The sequence below is a fragment of the Podarcis muralis genome, chromosome 7, assembly GCF_964188315.1.
Source record: "Podarcis muralis chromosome 7, rPodMur119.hap1.1, whole genome shotgun sequence".
NCBI lineage: Eukaryota > Metazoa > Chordata > Lepidosauria > Squamata > Lacertidae > Podarcis > Podarcis muralis.
In genome coordinates, this window is record NC_135661.1 from 5,843,866 (window position 1) to 5,864,838 (window position 20,973).

The following is a 20,973-nucleotide window of genomic DNA, read 5'->3' on the forward strand; positions in this document are numbered from 1 at the left end:
TGGTGCCTCTTTCCAATTCTACAATTCTATGATTTTATATTATTATTATTATTATTATATGATACCTTCAGGATCAGAGGGCAGTATGCCTCTGAAAACCAGTTGCTGGGGTGCATGAATGGGGAGAAAGATGTTGCCCTCATGGGCTTCCCATTGGGTCATCTGGCTGGGCTCTGTGTGGGGAGGATGCTGGACTAGATGGGGTCCCCTTTGGCCTGATCCAGCTGCTTAAATTCAAGCTCTTTCACCCCTGGACCAATGACTTGTGGGCCAGTTGTGAAACCTGCAGTCCCCTAGATGTTGCTGGACTGCAACTCCCATCAACATTGACCATTGGCCAATGGGAGGTAGTCCAACAAAACTGGAGTTTCACAGGTCCATCCAGCTCTGTATTGACCACAATGGCAGAAAGCAGCTCTTCAGGGTCTCCCAGCCCTACCTGAAGATGCCTTTGGAGATGAACCTGGGACCTTCTTCATGCAAAGCAAAGCAGATGCTCTACCCCTGAGCTACAGCCCATCTCTCAAGAGAAGGCTAACATGTGTGTTGAAAACTGATACATGGTCCTTCTCCAAAGATGAAGGTGGGCTGTGCCTCACCTGTGTTGCTTGCAGATAGACAACTATGTATTAGACAATTATGGGCTAGATGAATGAATAAATGAGAGGGCTCATAGCTCCCTGGTTTCATAAGGAGAATCATAAAATTGATAGAAGGACCTCTCTTAGAGCAAGGAGTGGGAACCTGGGGTTGCCGTGATGTTAGATTCCATCTCCCATCAGTGACAGACAGCTGATGGAAGAAGGGATTTGTGGTGCAACAGCATCCAGAAGGTCTGATATCCCCCACCCCTGAAAGAAAACAGAGTTGTGATGGAGATAGATTGGGGCAGTAAGGACACGTGATAGTCTAGTTCAGGGATGGGAAAGGTGTGTCCCTCTAGGTGATGCTGGCCCCCATCAGCCCTGGCCAACATATGGCCAGGGACCAGGGATGATGGGAATTATAGTCTAGCGATATCTGGAGGACCCCACAGATCCCACATCCCTCCATTAAAAGAAGGCAGAATTGTGGTGGTGGTAGCTGGGGGCACTAAAGGCAAGTGATGGTCTAGTTCAGGAATGGGGAACCTGCAGCCCTGCAGTTGTTCCTGGACCACAACTCCCAACAGCCAACATATGGTCAATGGTGCTGATGAGAGTTGGAGTCCAGCAACATCTGAAGGAGCACACACTGGAGGGACCAATGGTCTGACTTAGCATGGCAGCTTCCTATGTTCTTGCTGTGCCTTAAGGGAGAGCCATAGCTCAGAGTTTAGCCCCTACTTTCCTTGCAGGGTGTTCCCAAGTTCAGTCCCTGACTGCATCTTCAGGTAGGTCTTGGAGAGACTCCCTGCCTGAAGCCCTGGAGAGCTGCTGCCGGTCAGTGTAGCCAGTACTAAGCTAGATGGAGCAATGTCTGACTAAGGCAGCTTCCTAGGGTCCTATTTCAATAAGCCCTTTATCCAGTGGACTAGAATGTGGTGCTGATAACACCAAGGTTGCAGGTTCGATCCCCGTAAGGGACAGCTGCATATTCCGGCATTGTAGATCCCCTATAATGGATAATCATGGATTATTATACTATAATGGATAATTATAATGGATAATCATGGAATAAATGATCCTCAGGGTCCTTTTCCAACTGTGATTCTATGAACATCTTTAGGGAAAGGACCACAGGTCAGTCACTGAGCATCTTCCTAGCTTGCAGAAGGTCTCAGGTTTAATTCCCAGCATCTCCAGGTAGGACCAGAAGAGAGTGCTTGTCAGAAATGCTGGAGAGCTGCTACCCATTGAGATAGAGGGAGCCACATGGGTCTGATTCTGTCTACAGCATCTTCGTACACTCCTGTCTAGCAGCAATAGTTGGGTCTTGTGCCGCTCGCCTTTCGCTCTCTCGCTCTCCGATACCCGCCTGCCCCGGAAACCCAGTGGGCTTTCCCCACCCGATGCCCACCCCCTACGCCCACGTCCCCCTCCGAACCTAAAATAAAGCTATTGATGGCTGAGATTGGTTTGCCTAATTGTGGTTTGCACTCTGAAGCCATCTCCGTTTATCGTAAAGGGTGCACATTTTGCGGCTTGAGCCTCGGCGGCCAGAGGCCCTGAGGGCTAGCTCAGAAATGGAGAGAATTAATTACATTTAAAAAAAAAACCCTCCCCTTCTTTTAAAGTGTGTGAGAGAGTGATGAAATCCCAGAGGGGAGGAATGTGTAAGGGCTCTGTAGAAACTGAGTTTTTTTGAGGGGGGGCCGTTAGTTCCCGCCACCACCAAAATAAGAGGACCGAGAGATACAGAGAGATAGAGTGGCCCCTTGCTTCCGCCACCTGAAAAATGGTAACTTGGGAAATTTCCAGTTTATTAATTTTATTTCATTGCATTTATTTCCCAGCTCTGCCTCCAAGGAGCTCCAGGTGGCATGCGTGGTTCTCCCCCTCCTCATCTAATCTTCACAACAACCCTGTGAGGTTGTCAAGCCAAGAGGGAGACACCAGCCCAAGGTCACCCAGTCAAGTGACTACGGCCGAGCGGGGATTTGAACCCTGGTCTTAAAGGTCACACCCCATGGCCTCGGATCTCAGCACAGTCAAGATTGTTGTGAGCTGACCTTGGAACGCAGTGTCCCTTTCTTTTGTGCCCCCGGTTTCTTTGTCCCATGTAGGACTTCACACAGGTGTGTGGGGAACTTTGGGCCCTCAGACGCTGCTGAACTACAACTCCCACCAGCCCCAGCAAGCATGGCCCAACAGCCTGGGATGGTGAGAGTTGTAGTCCAGAAACAAGTGGAGAGGCAGAGGTTCTCCACACCTAAATCAGCATCTGTAGCAAAGGCCTCTTCCATGAACCTGTTTGAGGGTGTAGAGACTCCAGCATCCAGCATGGGACGATGGGAGCTGGAGTCTCAGGAGATTGGAAGATTCAGGACACATAAAAGTAGATAGACAGACAGACAGACAGACCCTCTTAAGAATATTAAGGGGTTGGGGAGGGGTAGAACTAGACCATGTGAAAAATGAACATAATATTTTAGCTACAGTTCATTCATTTTCAGCTTTGTATTCTTGTTATTCACAACATTTCGTTGTCGCACCCATAACCTAGGTTTAAGGTGCGATTCAGCTCCTAGCTTTCATATCTCAGTTTCTAACACTTCCCAGGTCTTGCTTGCAGGTTTTCCATTAGGGGATCTGGCCAGCTACTCTGGGAGCAGAGTGCTTGATCCAAGAGGTTTTGCTTATGTTTTTATGTTCTTATCATACATGAGTAGCAAGTGGTACCTCCATGCTCAGAAGCAGTCTACCTTGGAATGCTGGGTGCTCTGAGCATCGGGGAATGGGGTGAGCCTTGCCTTCACCCTCTGCAGTTAAGCCTCCCAAAGGAATTTGTGTGGCTCTCTCCATCCGGTTTGCTGCCACGTCCAGAGCCTCTTTGATCAGAAACTTCACTTCGAGCCGGCGTCTGATTGAACACCTAGAGGGGATTTTGGAGGGAGCAATTGATAAGAAGCAGGAGAGCTGGGTGGCGGGGACAGGAAGGTTGCCAATCACCCTGATTGACATGACAGATTTCCTTCCTGATAGTAATATATTTTATTTATATATATATATATATAAAACCCTTTCAGATACGGAGAGGCTATTGATTTCTTGTTAGTGGTGGTAAGCGCTCCAAGACATAATAAATTAGGAGAAAGCAAGGTCAATTGCAGGAAAAGCATGATAGAGGGAAATAGTAATAATAATCCTTTCCTCTAGAGTTTGGATCTGCAAGTTTTGGGGTTGTTGTTTTTTTTAATAAAATGGGAGGGACGTGGAAGAGCTTCACTCGCTGGAATATCTGTGGTGTTAAGGGTCACTAGCTCAGAGTGTCCACACTCAGGGAGCTGCCAGTGTGGTTAGAGTATTGGACTAAGACCTGGGAGAGACCAGAGTTCAAATCCTGGCTCAGAAATAAGAATTGATTATTGGTTGATTATTGCATTTATCAATTGCTTACTACAGGAAATGTTTCAAAGGAATTTGCAATTATTTAAAAAAACCTAATAAAAAAGTTTAAATACATCAGGAAGATAAAAATAACATTATGGTGCTCATTGTTCAACAACACGAAAAGGACAAATTCTTTATATTTATTTATATCCTGCCTTTCCCCCCCAGACTGGGACTCGAGGCGTCTTACACAAGCTAAAGCAAGACAGATAAAATACAAAAAAGCTAAAATAGATATATAAAAAATATAATCATTAAAAATCAACTGAACTGTAACAGAATTGAAACAAGATGATAACACAAACCTATTCAAATACCGATGAAAAAAAATGAAGCCACAAAGCTGACTTGGCGACCTCAGGCCATAGTCACTCATTCTCAGTCCATGGAGCATGAGACTTGGGCCCCACATTGGGGGAAACGCTTCCTGCATTTCAGGGGATTGAACCAAATGACCCTCGTGGTCTCTTCCGACTCTACAATTCTAACCTACTTTTCATGGTTGTTGTGAGGATAAACCGGGGCAGAATTAGAACCAGGTGCTCCACTTTGAGCTCCTTGGAGGAGAAAGGGCAGGGGATAAACGGGGTAAATAAAAACAAATAGATATGCTGAATCAAGCCATTGGCCCATCTAGATCAGTCAAGTCTCATCGTCTCTGACCATTGACCATGCTTGTCTGGGGCTGATGAGAACTGTAGCCCAACAACATCTGAAGGCAGAAGTCACCTTCCCCATCTCTGGCCCACACTGACCAGCAGGATGTCACTGGGGTTTCAGAAAGAGACTCTCTCCCAGCCGCAGCTGCCTGACACCCTAGAAAGCCACAGCTAGTCAGGGTACTCCAGGGTTTCCCAGACTTGGGTCTCCAGCTGTTGTTGGACTACAACTCCCGTCATCCCTTGCTAGCAGGACCAGTGGTCAGGGATGATGGGAACTGTAGTCCCAAAATGAGTTTGGGAAACCCTGGCGTACACTCTAGTGAGCTAGTTGGGCTCATAGCTGACTGTATAAGGCAGTTCCCTGTTTAAATGAGTCTTTCAGAACCATGAGGACTAGGATCCTACTTAATTTGGGGGGAACGAACCATAGCTTGGTGCTGGAGTGCTGTGGTCCCAGGTTCAATCCCCAACATTTCCGTGAAGGGCTTGGAAAGTCTCTTGTCTGAAGAAACACCGAGTTAGATGGCAGCTTCCTATATCGTAAGAGAAGGGCTCCAGCTCAATGGCAGAGCATCCGGTTTGAATGCAGAAGGTCCCAGGCTCAGCCGCCATCATCTCAAGCTTATATCTGGCAGAAGTTGGGGCAAGGGGAGCCATCGGACCGTTTGCCGGGCGAGGAATCGCCTCTCCCGAAACAGCAGCGTGTCATTCGGAAAGAATAAAGTCCTCCCAACAGGAGGTTAGCGAGGGATAAAAAGCTTTCTTCCACCTCTTGCCGGGCTCCAAACATTTTCAATTTGGTGCATTAATTGAGGTCAATAAGATTATGCTACATTTTCAGACTCCCCCCCCCCCCTTCCCGTCCTCCCTTTTTCTTTATAAAAAAAAGGGAAAGCTTTGGAGCGGCGCGGAGGTGACTGCCGGCACTTCGGCGCTTTGCCAAAAAGCAAGGAGGGGAGGAGCTGATGCTTCCTGCGGTCAGAGCATTGCCAGGGAAGCAGAGGGACTGGTCCGAGATTCAGAAAAGAGGTTTGTGTCAGAGTAGGAGGAGGAAGTGGATTTGCTGGGAATTGCAAGTGTGGCCGGCTTCCCATTGGGGCCTCTGGGTGGCCACTGTGAGAGAGCAGGATGCTGGGCTAAATCTTTGGGCTGATCCAGCAGCCAGGCTTCTGTTATGCTCTTAAGTCTACTGGTAGTAGCAATTAGTCACAAGAAATAGATGGATCCTCCAGCTCGGAAACATGCTGGAAACATGATGCTGGACTAGATAGGGCTATTCTTACAGTCTTCCATTCTTAAGAGTAGATTAGGCCAAACGATAACTAAAATTGGAAGATGATACTGTACTACCAGCTCCATCTGGTATTCAGGCTGAGACCCTACCTGCCTGTGCACTGTCTCACCAGAGAGGTACATGCTCTGGTTATCTCCCGCTTGGACTGCTGCAATGCGGTCTATGTGAGGCTAGCTTTGAAGGTGACCTGGAAACTACAACAAATCCAGAATGCAGCATCTAGACTGGTGACGGGGAGCCGCTGCAACCATATAACACCAGTCCTAAAGGATCTACACTGGCTCCCAGTATGTTTCCGAGCACAATTCAAAGTGTCAGTGCTGACCTTTAAAGCCCTAAACGGCCTCGGTCCAGTATACCTGAAAGAGCGTTTCCACCCCTATCGTTCAGCCCGGACACCGAGGTCCAGCTCCGAGGGCCTTTTGGCAGTTCCCTTACTGCGAGAAGTGAAGTTAACAGGGAAGTAGGCAAAGGGACTTCTCAACAGTTATGCCTGCCCTGTGGAACACCCTCCCACCAGATGTCAAGGAGATAAAGAACAACACAACTTTTCGAAGACATCTGAAGTTTTTAATGTTTGGATCCAAACACAACAATACAAACCCAACACGTAGGCTAATAGTTAGTAGAGAATATACTGTATAATAGAATAGTGATCATAGAAGTTTTTAATGTGTGACATTTTAATGTATTTTTAATCTTTGTTAGAAGCCACCCAGAGTGGCTGGGGAGACCCAGCCTGATGAGCAGGGTACAAATAATAAATTATTATTATTATTATTATTATTATTATTATTATTATTATTATATTCTCTACTAACAATTAGGGATGCGGGTGGCACTGTGGGTTAAAGCCTCAGTGCCTAGGCCTTGCCGATCGAAAGGTTGGCGGTTCGAATCCCCGCGGCGGGGTGCGCTCCCGTCGCTCGGTCCCAGCGCCTGCCAACCTAGCAGTTCGAAAGCACCCTTGGGTGCAAGTAGATAAATAGGGACCGCTTACCAGCGGGAAGGTAAACGGCGTTCCGTGTGCTGCGCTGGCTCGCCAGATGCAGCTTGTCACGCTGGCCACGTGACCCGGAAGTGTCTGCAGACAGCGCTGGCTCCCGGCCTCTTAAGTGAGATGAGCGCACAACCCTAGAGTCTGGCAAGACTGGCCCGTAGGGGCAGGGGTACCTTTACCTTTTACCTTACTAACAATTAGCCTGTGTGTTGTGTTTGTATTGTTGTGATTGGTTCTTATTGCAACACAGGGGTTTATTTTTGGTTCGTTGGCATGATCCTGCAAAACTCTTCTGCGGTTCTTGAGTTTAAAAACTAATGAGATGAGCACCATTGTTCTCGGACCCTGCTTCCCTTCTTTCCCTAGGCATGTGGTTGGCCATTGGTACAGAAGAGGATGCTGAACCCGATGGACCTCTGGCCTGATCTAAATTCTGGCGTTCTTGCATTCTGTTCCTTCCAAGCACTCACTTCTCTTTAAACATCGTATGCCTGGTGCCATTGTTCCCCATTGACTTGGGTCTCATCCTGCAAATCCCCACAGGTCATGAGCATCCTGAGCAACCCCAGCGGGGTCCCCCCGCAGCCCCAGGCTGACTTCTCCATCTCGCCCCTCCACGGCAGCTTGGACACCGCCAACTCCATCTCGGCCAGCTGCAGTCAGAGGAGCGACTCCATCAAGTCTGTTGACAGCCTCCCCACCTCGCAGTCCTACTGCCCCCCGACCTACACCACCACTGGCTATAGTGTGGACCCGGTGGCCAGCTACCAGTATGGACAGTACGGGCAAAGTAAGTACAGTATCTGCTACTGGAGGGTTAAGACCCTGCCTGTTGGTGGGGTGGGGTGGGGTTGTTGCAGAAACTCATGCAGGGGGGCAACAGGTAACCTCCTCTGCATCTCTGGAGGTGGGTGGGAAGTTGTGGTTCCTACATTGCAGGGGGTTGGACTAGATGACCCTTAGAGTCCCCTCCAACTCTACAATTCTATGATTCTAAGCAGGGACCCACACAGAGGACCATATCAGGATAAATTTTACAGAGAACTGTGTAGACATTTGCTAAATTAATGGATGCCAGTCAGAGTTGGCAATTCTACACTCCATGGACCTACATAAATGCAATGCATAAATAAGTAAAGTAAAGTAGAGGTGAAGGGACCCCTGACCATTAGGTCCAGTCGTGGCCAACTCTGGGGTTGCGGCGCTCAACTCACTTTACTGGCCGAGGGAGCCAGCTTACAGCTTCTGGGTCATGTGGCCAGCATGACTAAGCCGCTTTTGGCGAACCAGAGCAGCACACGGAAACGCCGTTTACCTTCCCGCCAGAACAGTACCTATTTATCTACTTGCACTTTGATGTGCTTTCGAACTGCAAGGTTGGCAGGAGCAGGGACCGAGCAATGGGAGCTCACCCCGTTGCGGGAATTTGAACCACCGACCTTCCGATTGGCAGGCCCTAGGCTCTGTGGTTTAACCCACAGCACCACCTGCGTCCCACATAAATAAGTACATTATTATTATTATTATTTGTTCAATTGATATACTGCCCTATACCCACAGGTCTCAGGGCAGTTATATATGGGTTGCATCCAATGTTAGACCTACTCATTGTAGACCCCCTTAAGTTGAATGTTAAACCTCTTTAGCTTTTCTCGATATCGCCCGGGCCATTTGGGGATTCCCAAAAGGGGGTCTGGGAGCAAGTGGCGAGGTCCCTGGGGCAAGGGCTTTTGGTCATCTCCGTGGAGGTGGGAGGGTCAGCTCACCTCTTGGTCCACCGGAGTCACGCACAACGCCACCCCTCCCTCCCGAGAGGCTCTCAGCCAGACAGTTCACCTGCTACCCTTCGAAGCCAGGGATAAGTTTGTGACCCATTGAAACCCTTGAAGTTGGGGAGGGGCTCTCCTCCCCTTTTCGCCCAGGGCTCATTGCAGAGTAACCTCCCTCCCCAAGCGGCCGTGGCAACCGCCCGCCCCCCCTTTGCCCTTGCTCCATGTAATGTGTTTCGACTTCTACGGCCAAATGAGAACCTTCTGTAAACTGCAGAGAGAGGGGCATGAATGGCTGTTGACTTCCCCACCCCCCATGCTCCCTGCTCTTTCCCTCTTGCGGGAAGGTGGGGTGGGGGGAATGGCGCTTGATCTGCGACCCCGTGACCTTCCTCTCGCTTCTGGATGCAAAGGCCAGCCACACGTGCTATTGATAAAAATCTTAAACAAATTCCGATACCATGTATTTCCAATAAAGATGCCCCGGGGCCAGGTGTTAGTCACACCCCATGTGTGTGCGAGGGCGGGGGGGGAGCAGGAGCAATGTGAAAAATAAGGAAATGCAAGGGCAGAGAGGGTACAGTGGGAGGGGGGATGAAGGAGAAGGGGGAGACGTGCATTTCCTCTTAATTCCCCTTTTCTCCCCACCCCCAAAAAACCGTACTGATAAATGATCAAGGCACCTTTTTTGGCTTTCCCAGAATTAAGGGGCAATTATGAGGCAGATTGCTGATTTTCCATACCCTCCAACATTTCTCTGATGAAAATAGGGACATAAATATATTTTTTATTATTATTATTATTATTATTATTATACTATTTATACCTCACCCATATGACTGAGTTGCCCCAGCCAGTTTGGGCAGCTTACAGCATATATAAAAACATAATAAAACATTAACATTTTTTAAAACCTCTATACAGTGGTACCTTGGGTTAAAAACTTAATTCATTCCAGAGGTCTGTTCTTAACCTGAAGCATCCCCTTTAGCCTGGTGCCACCGTGCAATTTCTGTTCTCATCCTGAAGCAAAGCTCTTAACCCAAGGTACTATTTCTGGGTTAGCGGAGTCTGTAACCTGAAGCGTCTGTAACCCGAGGTACCACTGTACAGGGCTGCCTTCAGATGTCTTCTAAAGGTTGTATAGTTAAGTATCTCCTTGGCTTGGCGGTCGCATAACTCCATACCCTCCAACATTTCTCTGATGAAAATAGGGACGTCCTAAGGAAAAGAGGGACATTCTTGGATCAAATCAGAAACCGGGACGGCTTCTGTAAATTCAGGACTGTCCCTGGCAAATAGGGGCATTTGGAGGGTCTGATTTTCTAGAGTGTATTGGACAGGGGAGCAGACAGTAAGGTGCAGTTCTGAATTACCAAATAGGCAGAGTAGGACCCTGCGACAACAGATCAAAATAATATTGATTTGATCTTGTAAGAAAATTGCAGTGAAGCTTTCCTAGTTCAATGTTATCACACTATCACGTGTGCATGAGATTCTGCGCCCCTCCCCAAGATTTTGACAGCCATCGGGCCCTCACAGGGTTTAATACGGCACTGATGTGATGGCCTCCAGCGCTGGCAGGTATCAAGATCCCTGAGCAGGAATGATGATGTGAGTTGGAGCCCAGTAACATCTGCAGAAGCACAAGTTCCCTGCATTAAGAGGCGTGATTCGGGTACCTAGGGGCAGTGACGGCAAGCGATGGCCTAGTTCAGAGATGGCAAAACTGTGGCCCTCCAGTTGCTTTAAGACTCTGACTCCCAACAGTCCCAGCCAGCATTGCCAGTGGTCAGGGATTATGGGAGTTGCAGTCGAACAGCATTTGGGAGGCCACAAGTTCCCAATCCCTTCATTAAAAGTCAGAGTTATGATGGAGGTAACTGGGGGTAGTAACGGCAAATGATGGTCTGGTTCAGGGATGGGGAAGCTATGGACTTCTGGGTGAGGCTGAGCTCCAGCTACCATCAGCTCCAACCAGCATGACCAACATTGAGGATTGTTGGTGGAAGTTGGCCCAGTGACATTTTAGAGGGTCACAGGTAGGTAGGTAGGTAGGTAGGTTGGTTGGTTGGTTGGTTGGTTGAAAGGAAGCAGGCAGAGATCTGTGTATCATCCAGAGACATAGCAGGTGTCATCTTCTAAGAGTGGATTCTTCAGACAGCATGGGAGATCTTAGGCTCCACTCACAGGCGGGTCAGTGATGCAGGAAGGTGGGGAGACTCAGACTCATGCACAGATGCAACGGGCACCTCCTCAGTATGCTGTTTTGGGCTCCCAGGAGCTTCCAGTTTCTACATTTCACATGGCAATCCCCCTCCCGCAGAGGGGGAAAGATCTCACGACATCTGCTGCCTTGCCTTGGCACAGAGCTTGGACATTACCAACACAGGCAAAGGTATTCCCCTACCGACTATTAAGTTTTTGCTGTTCTGCAACCTCTTGCCTTGGCAGGAGCCTCGAGAGAGAGGGAATTATCAGAAGGGAGAGGGCAAGGGGTGTGGAAATGCTTACCTCCCCCCCCCCCCAGCCCAACCACCTTTTCCCTTTAATAAAGCCACTGCTGTTCTGATTGCTAAGTGACGCCTAGATCAGGCTAACCAAATGCCTGACCATGCTTTGGAACACATTAATCCCCAAGGAGAATGAATTTCCCCAGTCGATCCTGTTTGGCCTCCGTTTTCTACTGGAGTCCCCAAATCTAAGCTTCCCCTCCCCCTCCCCACCCAAAAAACCCCCACAGAAGGAGAACCACCTGTTGAGTGTGTGTGTGTGTGTGTGTGTGTGTGTGTGTGTCTGTGTGTGTATACACACACACACATACATACATATATATATATATACATATAAATGCACACATTATATATAAATACACACACACACACACACACACACACACACACACACAGCTCACTGGGGCTTAATTTAGAGGCCCGACAGAGCCCCAGGACCCAATTTTCTTTGCCAGGTGTAAGGTAAAGGGACCCCTGACCATTAGGTCCAGTCGTGACCAACTCTGGGGTTGCGGCGCTCATCTCACTTTATTGGCCGAGGGAGCCAGCGTACAGCTTCCGGGTCATGTGGCCAGCATGACTAAGCCACTTCTGGCGAACCAGAGCAGCGCACGGAAACACCGTTTATCTTCCCGCCGGAGCGGTACCTATATATCTACTTGCACTTTGAGGTGCTTTCGAACTGCTAGGTTGGCAGGAGCAGTGACCAAGCAAGGGGAGCTCACCCCGGCACGGGGATTCGAACCACCGACCTTTTGATTGGCAAGTCCTAGGCTCTGTGGTTTAACCCACAGTGCCACCCGCGTCCCTGTGTAGTCCCAGGTGTAGAACCCCACAATTAGTAGAGTCACAGAATTGTTAAGTTGAGAGGGAGCCCAACCCCCTGCAATGCAGGAATCAGAGCTCAAGAATCCCTGAAGGAGAGACCGCTGATTCAGGCCAATGCCAATCTAGTCCGCCATCCTGTCCTCACAGTGACCAACCTGATCCCTGTGGGAATCCAACACGCAGGGCACAGGCACAAGGAGAACTCTCCACTCCTGTTGCTCCCGCAGAACTGGTATTCAGAAGCATCTATGGATCAGGCCAAAGGGAGTTCCATCTACCCCCCAACATCCTGTTTCCCCAGTGGCCAACCAGATGCCCCAAGGGGAATTCCACAAGCAGGACCCCCCAGCACAGGAGCACTGTCTTCCCCCCCCCCATGGCAGTTTCCAGCAACTGGTACTGGGAAGCTCTGCCGCCAATGTTACGGGTCCGTCCAGGCCTCTCATGGGGAAACCAAGCTGAGATCTCGTGGAGACAAGCAGTGAGAAACATGCCTGCTCCATCCCGGATGGTGTCAGCGGAGGTGTGCGAGGGGTGGGGGGGGGGTGGAGATGGGGGGGCGGAGAAAGAGGTGAATGGAGGAGAGCCAGAACAGAGCAGTCCCAGCCATTCCCAGAGGCCGAGGCTGCGCTAATGAAACCGCTGATGGAACGCAGAAGCGTGAAAGGATTCCTAATGGATGTGACAAGTCTAATAAGAATTTTCGCCTGGAAAATGCTGACAGGATGCTGATGGCTGAAATTTGTTTACCCGTTGGCACCAATGGTGCCTTCCTTGCCAGCCTTGTATTAATCTAATTTGTGACATTAGAATGAGGGGGGTGGGCACAGAGTTTGACTGAAGCACTGCTAATCGGGAGTGTCAGTTACTTACTCATATATATATATATATATATATATATATATATATATATATATATATGAATGAATGAACTTTCACTTGCCAGTCTTCAGAGAATGGTGGATTTTGGGTCTTCCAGCCAAGCCAAAAGCACGTCACACAATTCCGCTTACAGCCAAGAAATGTATTGAGAGTTTATTTTTATCCTTTTCCCGCAAACTAACTCGAAGTCTCAGGACGGGCTCGTGACGTGGCACCCAAATTTTCAAGTGCTGGACGGGGGCACAGGATTCCGCATGCTGGACGGATTCTGGCTTTCTTTCTTTTTTTCAAAAAAAATAATTCAACCAAGTTTCTAGGCCTCTATATTAATAGAGTCCATGTGTTTTGACTTTCGAAAGCAAGATGACTTAACAATGGGAAAAACGACACTTTGGGGCAGCCAAGGGGGGCTTATAAGCGTGTAGATGGATGCCAAGTGAAAAATCAGAAGCCATGGCTTTTTAAACATGTTCGTGGGAGGTGGGGTTATTGGTTTCAGTTTGTTTTTGTTTCGTTATGTATTTGTATTCACATTTTGTATTTTTCTGTCGTGAACCGCCATCGGATCTTCGGATGAAGGGCGGTGTACAAATTAATTTATTATTATTATTATTATTATTATTATTATTATTATTATTATTATTATTATTATTTATTAAGTTTTCAGAAGTTGTGGGGTATGGTATCAGATTGAGGACTAGCTGCTTACTTTTTTTTAAAAAGGCAAGAATCTCTATCCCACTCTTCTGATACGTAGGCATTACTCAGGGTGGCTTCCAATAGCTAAGAACACAATATTATAATAAAATAATGCAAAATGCATCAGAGATAGGCATGATGAATACCATGTTTTAAAAACTGCAGCTGCCAAGCCCCATGGTGGGTGATGAGACAAACATGGGCTGACTGGGCTCTCCCATCTTTATCTAGGGTGTGTCTTTGTAGAACTGTAAATGCTTCTTCTGCAACATTATTCGCACTCTTTACCTCTTCCTCTGTTGTTTACTCCTCCTCTTCCTTTCCCCAGCCGCAGTTGACTATCTGACCAAAAACGTGAGCCTGTCCACACAGCGTAGAATGAAGCTTGGGGAACATTCAGCTGTGCTGGGTCTCCTACCCGTTGAAACAGGCCAAGCTTACTGATGGATGCAGCCACACGACATCGCCTACGTTGATAGTCGACCACCAATGAGACACAAATGAAAAATGGAAGAAGAAAAAATCCCACTTCTGCCACCAGCCTTCCAAGGACCCAGCTCTGTCAACGCCCTTCTTCTTCTGGGACCTTAAGCATCGAACCTTCCAAATCTTGCCTGCACCTGAAGGGCAAAGAGGACTGAGGAAGGAAGGGAGAAGTTTCCACTAATTCAAATTCTAACTGTGCAGACCTGTTAAGAAAACACTCGCCTATGGTGACTTTGACCCCTTCAAAGGCCAGAGACAATGAGTGTGATCCGATGTTTATTTCCCCCCTGATGTTCAAGCCCTCCTAGCCAACGCCGTAAACAACCAACAGTTATGGACCTTCCATTGATGTGGCCTCTGGGCTTAAGTCACTGTGGAACCTGTTTTCTTCGTAAATATATAGATAGATAGGTAGATTCTTTTCGTCTGTCTACCCCCCAGCCCCATTTAGTTATTGTACATGATCGGCATTGCCTGTGAAGGAGGAATCCTGGTGATTGTTAAGTGTTGATCTTGGGACCAAATGGGGAAATATTTGGACCAAAAATGGAGAAGGTATAGCAAAAGGGGGAGAGGTTGCAGTGCATCTCAATTCAATGTGTTGGGGAGAGGGAAATTTGATGTATATTGTAACTTTTTTTCCCAGTTTGGGGACCACTAATTCTGCAGGAAGTTGAGACAGAATCTGAGGAAGCTGGAGGTTAGATGCAGGATGAATACCACGCAACTTTGTTCGCCTATGGCGTTTTAAAATTGCCACGTTCTGGCAATCAAGGGAGCCAAGTATATTAACAAAGACAAGGGATCCCTTGTTGTCTAGGCTGTCAAAAATCCCACACACCCTGAACATTGGCTTCAAAGTTGCATTGGGTCCTGTTGGATGAATCTATTCATCTACAAGACCACCACATGGTGACAAGGAAGATAGGGGGAAACTCTTCATTTCCATCCCCCTTCTGGTTGATTTTGACTGCTATACAGTCAGCGGCACCCAGCTTGAAAATGGAAGTCTTCTGTGGGAGGTGCTTCTATTAAAACTAAGTATTTAAAAGATTCAGGAACTGGTCCATACAACACTAATTTGCAGAATGTTTCCATATGCACATTTCCACTGTTGCTGATGCGGTTCAGAAGCCTAGCAAGGTCTGTATGGACCCACATTCTTTACCTCTAGTGCAGATGCAAATTTGGGCTGGATTTCAGAGTGGGGGGCAGGAATCAATGTCTGCCAGGGCTCACTCTGAGCTGTGGGGTACCAGCAGGGTTTTCTGGGCCCACAAATGGATTGGGACCTTTGACCTCCCCCACAACTTGTTGGCAAGGTCTGCTGCCTATGTGCTCATTGAAACTAAAAGAAGTGCCTCTGGGCATGTGAAGATGGCAGAATTTTGTGGGCAATGTACTCTGTAGTGCCCCCGGCTGCCTTGTTACAAAGTGTGGGGCAGGGGGGGCAGGGAGCAGGTCATCTGGGTCATCTCCTAACAACACCCCTGGAGGAACTTATTCCAGCGGTGACCTCGTATTTTCCCATTTGATAGAAAAAGAGGAGATGAGAAAGTTCAAGGACAGGAGAAAAGGACAGTTGAAACAATCGGCTGGCAGTGGTAGCCAACAATCCGTATTAGGACAGTTGGTTTTCAGTGGAAGAGCAGATTCAAGACCCAATTGCATCTCCAGATAGGGTTGGAAGAAACCCCCTACATGAAACCTTGGAGAGCCACTGCCAGTCAGTGTCAGCAATACTGGGCTAGATGGACCAATGGTCTAAGGCCTACCAAAATCAGGAGCATTCCATTGCATCGGTGCTAGTCTTTCCTTTCGGGAAGTGTCTGTGGCTCAATGGCAGAGCAGCTTGCTTTGCACACCAAGGTCACTGGTTCACGCTGTAGCATTTTGAGTTCAAAGCATATCAGATAGCAAGGCTAGACTCTCTTGATGTTCAGAATACCTCATGGGTGTTGCAAGGTCTGTTGCACTTCATTGTGTGTGTCCACAAAGTCCCCAATCCCCTAAAACTCCCTTAAATCCAACAGCATTCACCAGTGGGCATGTGGTGGGTTTTTAATCGGTTCCGAAAATTATTGCTTTCCAAAATTAGGAGAACCATGAGTGCAATTTCAGACAGGCAAACCTTCAAGCCCGGAAGTGGAAGAATAATGAAAATGCAAGGTGGGGAATCAGGAAGAGCTGGTAGTTTTAAGGTCAGAAAAGTCATTCCATCTCTCAAATTCCTTTCAGCCTTGTTTAAAGCCACAGGTGACCAGTTTCCTTCTCTACTGCTTTCACCTTGACAAACCATCTACTCTGGATGGTTTTAAGAGTTTCCAAGATACGGAATTTACCTCTAGCTCCAGCCACAGTCCTGGCCCATCTACCAAAATTTCTCATCTCAAGAGTTCACAACTCTAAGGCGAATTTGCTCATATCACAGAAACAGTGCCGGATTTACGTATAAGCTAAACAAGCTATTGCTTAGGGCCCCACTCTCTTGGGAGGCCCCAAAAAATTTAAAGGAAAAAAAATACTTTGATAAAATACATATTTTGTCATGTGCAAATGGCTTTAGATACCTATTAGGTCCATAAATTACCATATAGCATATATTCAACACAAAAAAGAGCGACAATTTGTTGTTGACAAAAGGACAGCTGGGCATATAAGGGACCCCATTACCTTCATTGGCTTAGGGCTTCATCAAACCTAAATCTGGCCCTGCACAGAAACCATGTTTTGATCTTGGATTGTTCTTACATATATATATTTTTGGGGGGGGGCGGGAGGGGTAGCTCAAGGGCAGCATTGAGTTCTCCCAATTCCATATACATATGCAAAATGCATGGCAACTCTACTCCAACCAAAAGTCACCAATGCCACATAAACAGGAAGTAGCACCCCTGGAAAAACCTGCTTCCTGTTTTCCGCTCAATTTCCGCATCGGTTTTTGAAATTGTACATATAAAATAAAGCAGAACACACACACCAGACTGTGACTTAACCCCAGCCATTATTTCGGCAGATCCTTGGATCTCCAAGTCCATTTGGGATGCTGGATGCTATGGAATGATGCTAGTGAATAGCAATGTTATTTGCCACTTCCCTTTGCCACAAAAGTCACAGCCTTCTAAGCCGCTGCTGTAAATATAGAGCTTAGAAGAGTATGTTGAAGAGGAGAGGGTTCTTGGAGGGGGTACCTACGTACCTTAAGTGGAAACTCGGTCACGTGGTGTTTGTTTATAGAAAGTTGGCATTTCTCTTTCTTCTCTCTCTATATATTACTAAACACACAGTGAGTGCTGTGGTAGTTTTTAAAAATACACATATATAAATATAAATAAATATATATATATATATATACATATATATATAAAGGCTTGGGAGGCAGAACAGTGTAGGACCTTTTGCGTATTGTATGTTTTCAAAATACATTCCAATAACTTTTGGGGTTTGGGTTGAATTTTTCTTTAGGGGGTGGGGGGAAAGGGAAAGTTGCCTCTATCTTCTTTTTCATGAAAGGAAATTTAAATTCATTGGTGGAAGAAGAAAAAATATGTTGGGGGTTGGTTTTAATTGATTTATTAGATGAGCAGCAAAAAATTCTGGGGATGGGAAACCAGCAAAGGGCAGGTGGAAGACAACACCCAAAAAGAAATGCAAAAATTCAAGGTGAACTGAAGGGGAGGAACCAAATGGTCGCTTTTACTATACTGACAGGCTGAGTTGCACTCAATTATTTTTAGTTTTATTTTAGTTCCCCCACTTTAAGCAACCTTCCTCCCCAGCCATCCTGCAAACAGATTTTGCAACCCCTTTGCTTTTGAATGTTAAGTGATGTGCATCATGGAAAGGGGAACATTATTTGGGACACACAAGCCCCAAACTTCCTGCCCTTCGATGTGAAGAACTAGTCCCTTTGGATTCCGGCTATGGCATTGGCCAACCGGAACATGCGCAGTTAGTGTACTACCATGGAGATTTAAATCTGAAATGCAGACATCTCCTGATTCAGTTATTTTTGTCCCATAGGGACTGTACCAAAACCCAGTTTTCCTATTTAAGCATCCCATTTCACGAACATCAGGGAAACAGCTTTTGCTTTCGGTGACTTTTTCGACACTTAACTGCAAACCGGCGAGTTCCGGTGCTCTTTCTCCCTGTTGATTTGTTGTTGATGTTATATAATACGTTGACATGCCTCGGATGTTTGTAAGCAAAGGAGTTTGTAAGCGAGGTTGCCCCATGGACCACGGCAAACCAGGTTGGGCATCAGTGTGGGCAAGTGAGGGCAAAGGACAGTGAGGGCAAAGGAGGAGGAGGAGGCAGACAGCCAGGAGAGCTTTCAAAGCAAATCCTTGACAGCTGGAAATATTTGAAGCCCTGCAGTGAGGACGCGAAGTGATGAACTTCCTCTGCCCCTCAGTGCTCTCCCCAAAGCTGCTCTTGTGACCCAATCCAACTGCATTGACACATTCCATGTTTCACTGATCATTCCAGTGGGGGATTTTCCAAGCTTGGGTGGCCTTGCCCAGATTCCATATGTGTGCTCCTGAATGCATAGACTTTCCTGTTCATTGCCATGGAGTTCCAATGTGCATTTGATGCAGAACACCCTGGGATTTGCTGAAATGTATGGGAAACGTTCTCTCATTGGAGAGAATTTGGCACCAGAACTTCCCTGCCCAGCCTGCAAAGCAAAGGGCTGGATACTGATTATTGGGGGGGACGGGACAAAAAAACTGGAACAAATCACCTCCTCCCCACACGTTCTTTACCAAGTATCATTCTAACATCATCTTTGCATATTCTTTATTTTCTGCTCACCTTCCCCCACCCCCAAACCCAGCCAAATGCTCCTGCACCCCTGGGGGAAAATATATATAGATATCTGACCAATCAGAGATTTTGTGTATTTAATGTTTCTAACGTGTCACCCACCCCGCCCCCTAACCAACTCCACATACCCCGCAAAACCTGGACAAATATTATCTGTAGAACATACCTTATTCCTAGTAATTGCAGATATGTTGCTTCTGTGTTCGAGTCATAGCTAATTTTTGCTCCATATGTACATGTGCGTGTGTGAATCAGTGTGGGTGAGATGGTGAGTGTGAGCGAGAGAGAGAGAGAAAGAGAGAAAGAGAGCGTGTGTGTGTGTGTGTACATATATATATATAAATATAATCACCTCATAATTTATTCAGCTATATGGAGTAGTAGAGTAGAGAAACAGAACTGGTACTTGCTTTAACTACCTGCTGCCTGTAGGTGTCTCTCTTCTGTAACTCAGGCGTAACGGTTATACATTAAAAAAAAAGAAAGAAAATGAATTCACTGCTGCTTGGAGTGTCTTCTTTTCCCCCTCCCTTTGATTCCACTCACCGGGCAATCTTTCACATCATGGGTAGGGAAGTTCAAACCTGCAAGGCACGTGTGGCCCTCCAGACCTTTTCAATCTGGCCCTTGGACCTCTCCCCAGCCCATGCCCCCTTACCCAACCCTGCCGTGTGCTCCCTACTTTGCCCAGCTGGAATGTGTCCCTGAACTGTGGGTTCCATCCAACTATGTCCCACTTAAGAACCTGAGAAGAGCCAGTGGCCCATTGAACCCAGCATGCTGTTCTCACAGGATCACAGCAGAAGAGTGCTCTCACCTCCTGTGGCCTCCAGCAACTGGTGTTCAGAAGCATTGCTGCCTTTGACCAGGAAGGCAGAGTATAGCCATCATGACTAGTAGCCATTGATAGCCCTCTTCATGAATTTGTCCATCCTTCTTTTGAAGCCCTCCAAGTTGGTGGCCACCTCTGCCTCCCGTGGGAGCTCCTTGGTTTGACAGCCTGAAGAAGTCCTCCCAGCCAGTGTGGTGTAATGGTTAAGAGCGGTAGATTCGTAATCTGGGGAACCGGGTTCGCGTCTCCGCTCCTCCACATGCAGCTGCTGGGTGACCTTGGGCCAGTCACACTTCTCTGAAGTCTCTCAGCCCCACTCACCTCACAGAGTGTTTGTTGTGGGGGAGGAAGGGAAAGGAGAATGTTAGCCGCTTTGAGACTCCCTCAGGTAGTGATAAAGTGGGATATCAAATCCAAACTCTTCTTCTTCTTTTGTTTGTCCTGAATTCTCAAACATTCAGCTTCATTGGGTGACTGTGAATCCTAGTGTTGAGAAAGGAAGAAAACTTTTCTCTGTCCACTTTCCCCATGCCATGTATAATTTTATGAACTTCTATCACATCGTCTCTTGCTCAGTTTGTCTCTAAACTGGGGTTTCCCAAACTTGGGTCTCCAGCTGTATTTGGACTACAATTCCCATCATCCCTGACCACCGGTCCTCCTAGCTAGGGATGATGGGAGCTGTAGTCCAAAAACATCTGGAGACTCAAGTTTGGGAAACCCTGCTCTAAACTAAGAAGTCCCAAATGCTGCAGTCTGAAGTTTCATAAGAGGGTAGCTCCATCCTCTGCATAGGGGAGTATACTCTTCATTCTGGGAATATGTTGGAGCCTGTCAGGAGAAGCTGTGGATTCACATGTGCATCAGCCCCAAACCAGGACTCCTCAGCAACAGAGTTCTCTCTGAGGAGGAGAAGGATCCATGTCTAGGTGTGTCCATGTGGTTCCATGAGCCACCACCCAAGGAGACCTATGCCACCAGACTCTGATGACTGGTCCACAGACTCCGCAAGGGCTCAAGAGAACCCTGTGGAGTGATACCCACAGCCAGAAACCCAATTTCTGTGAAGGGTGAGGGGAAGGCACCCACCCATTATTAAATGGCCAGGAGATACCACTCCGTGAGTAGGCTCCCCAGTCAGGGTCTA

General features: G+C 47.4%; 1 protein-coding gene across 5 annotated transcripts in view; it reads left to right on the forward strand.

Moving 5' to 3' along the window:
• Positions 1-19,484, forward strand: part of PAX7 (paired box 7) — a 166,790-nt gene extending 147,306 nt beyond the window's left edge. For all 5 annotated transcript variants that reach the window (XM_028741572.2, XM_028741571.2, XM_028741569.2 and 2 more), the window contains 2 exons: positions 7,531-7,777; positions 14,007-19,484. In XM_028741572.2, the coding sequence (XP_028597405.1) occupies positions 7,531-7,777; positions 14,007-14,122 (363 nt within the window). In that variant the 3' untranslated portion in view covers positions 14,123-19,484. The remainder of the gene's footprint in view (positions 1-7,530; positions 7,778-14,006) is intronic.
• The last annotated feature ends 1,489 nt before the right edge of the window (positions 19,485-20,973 follow it).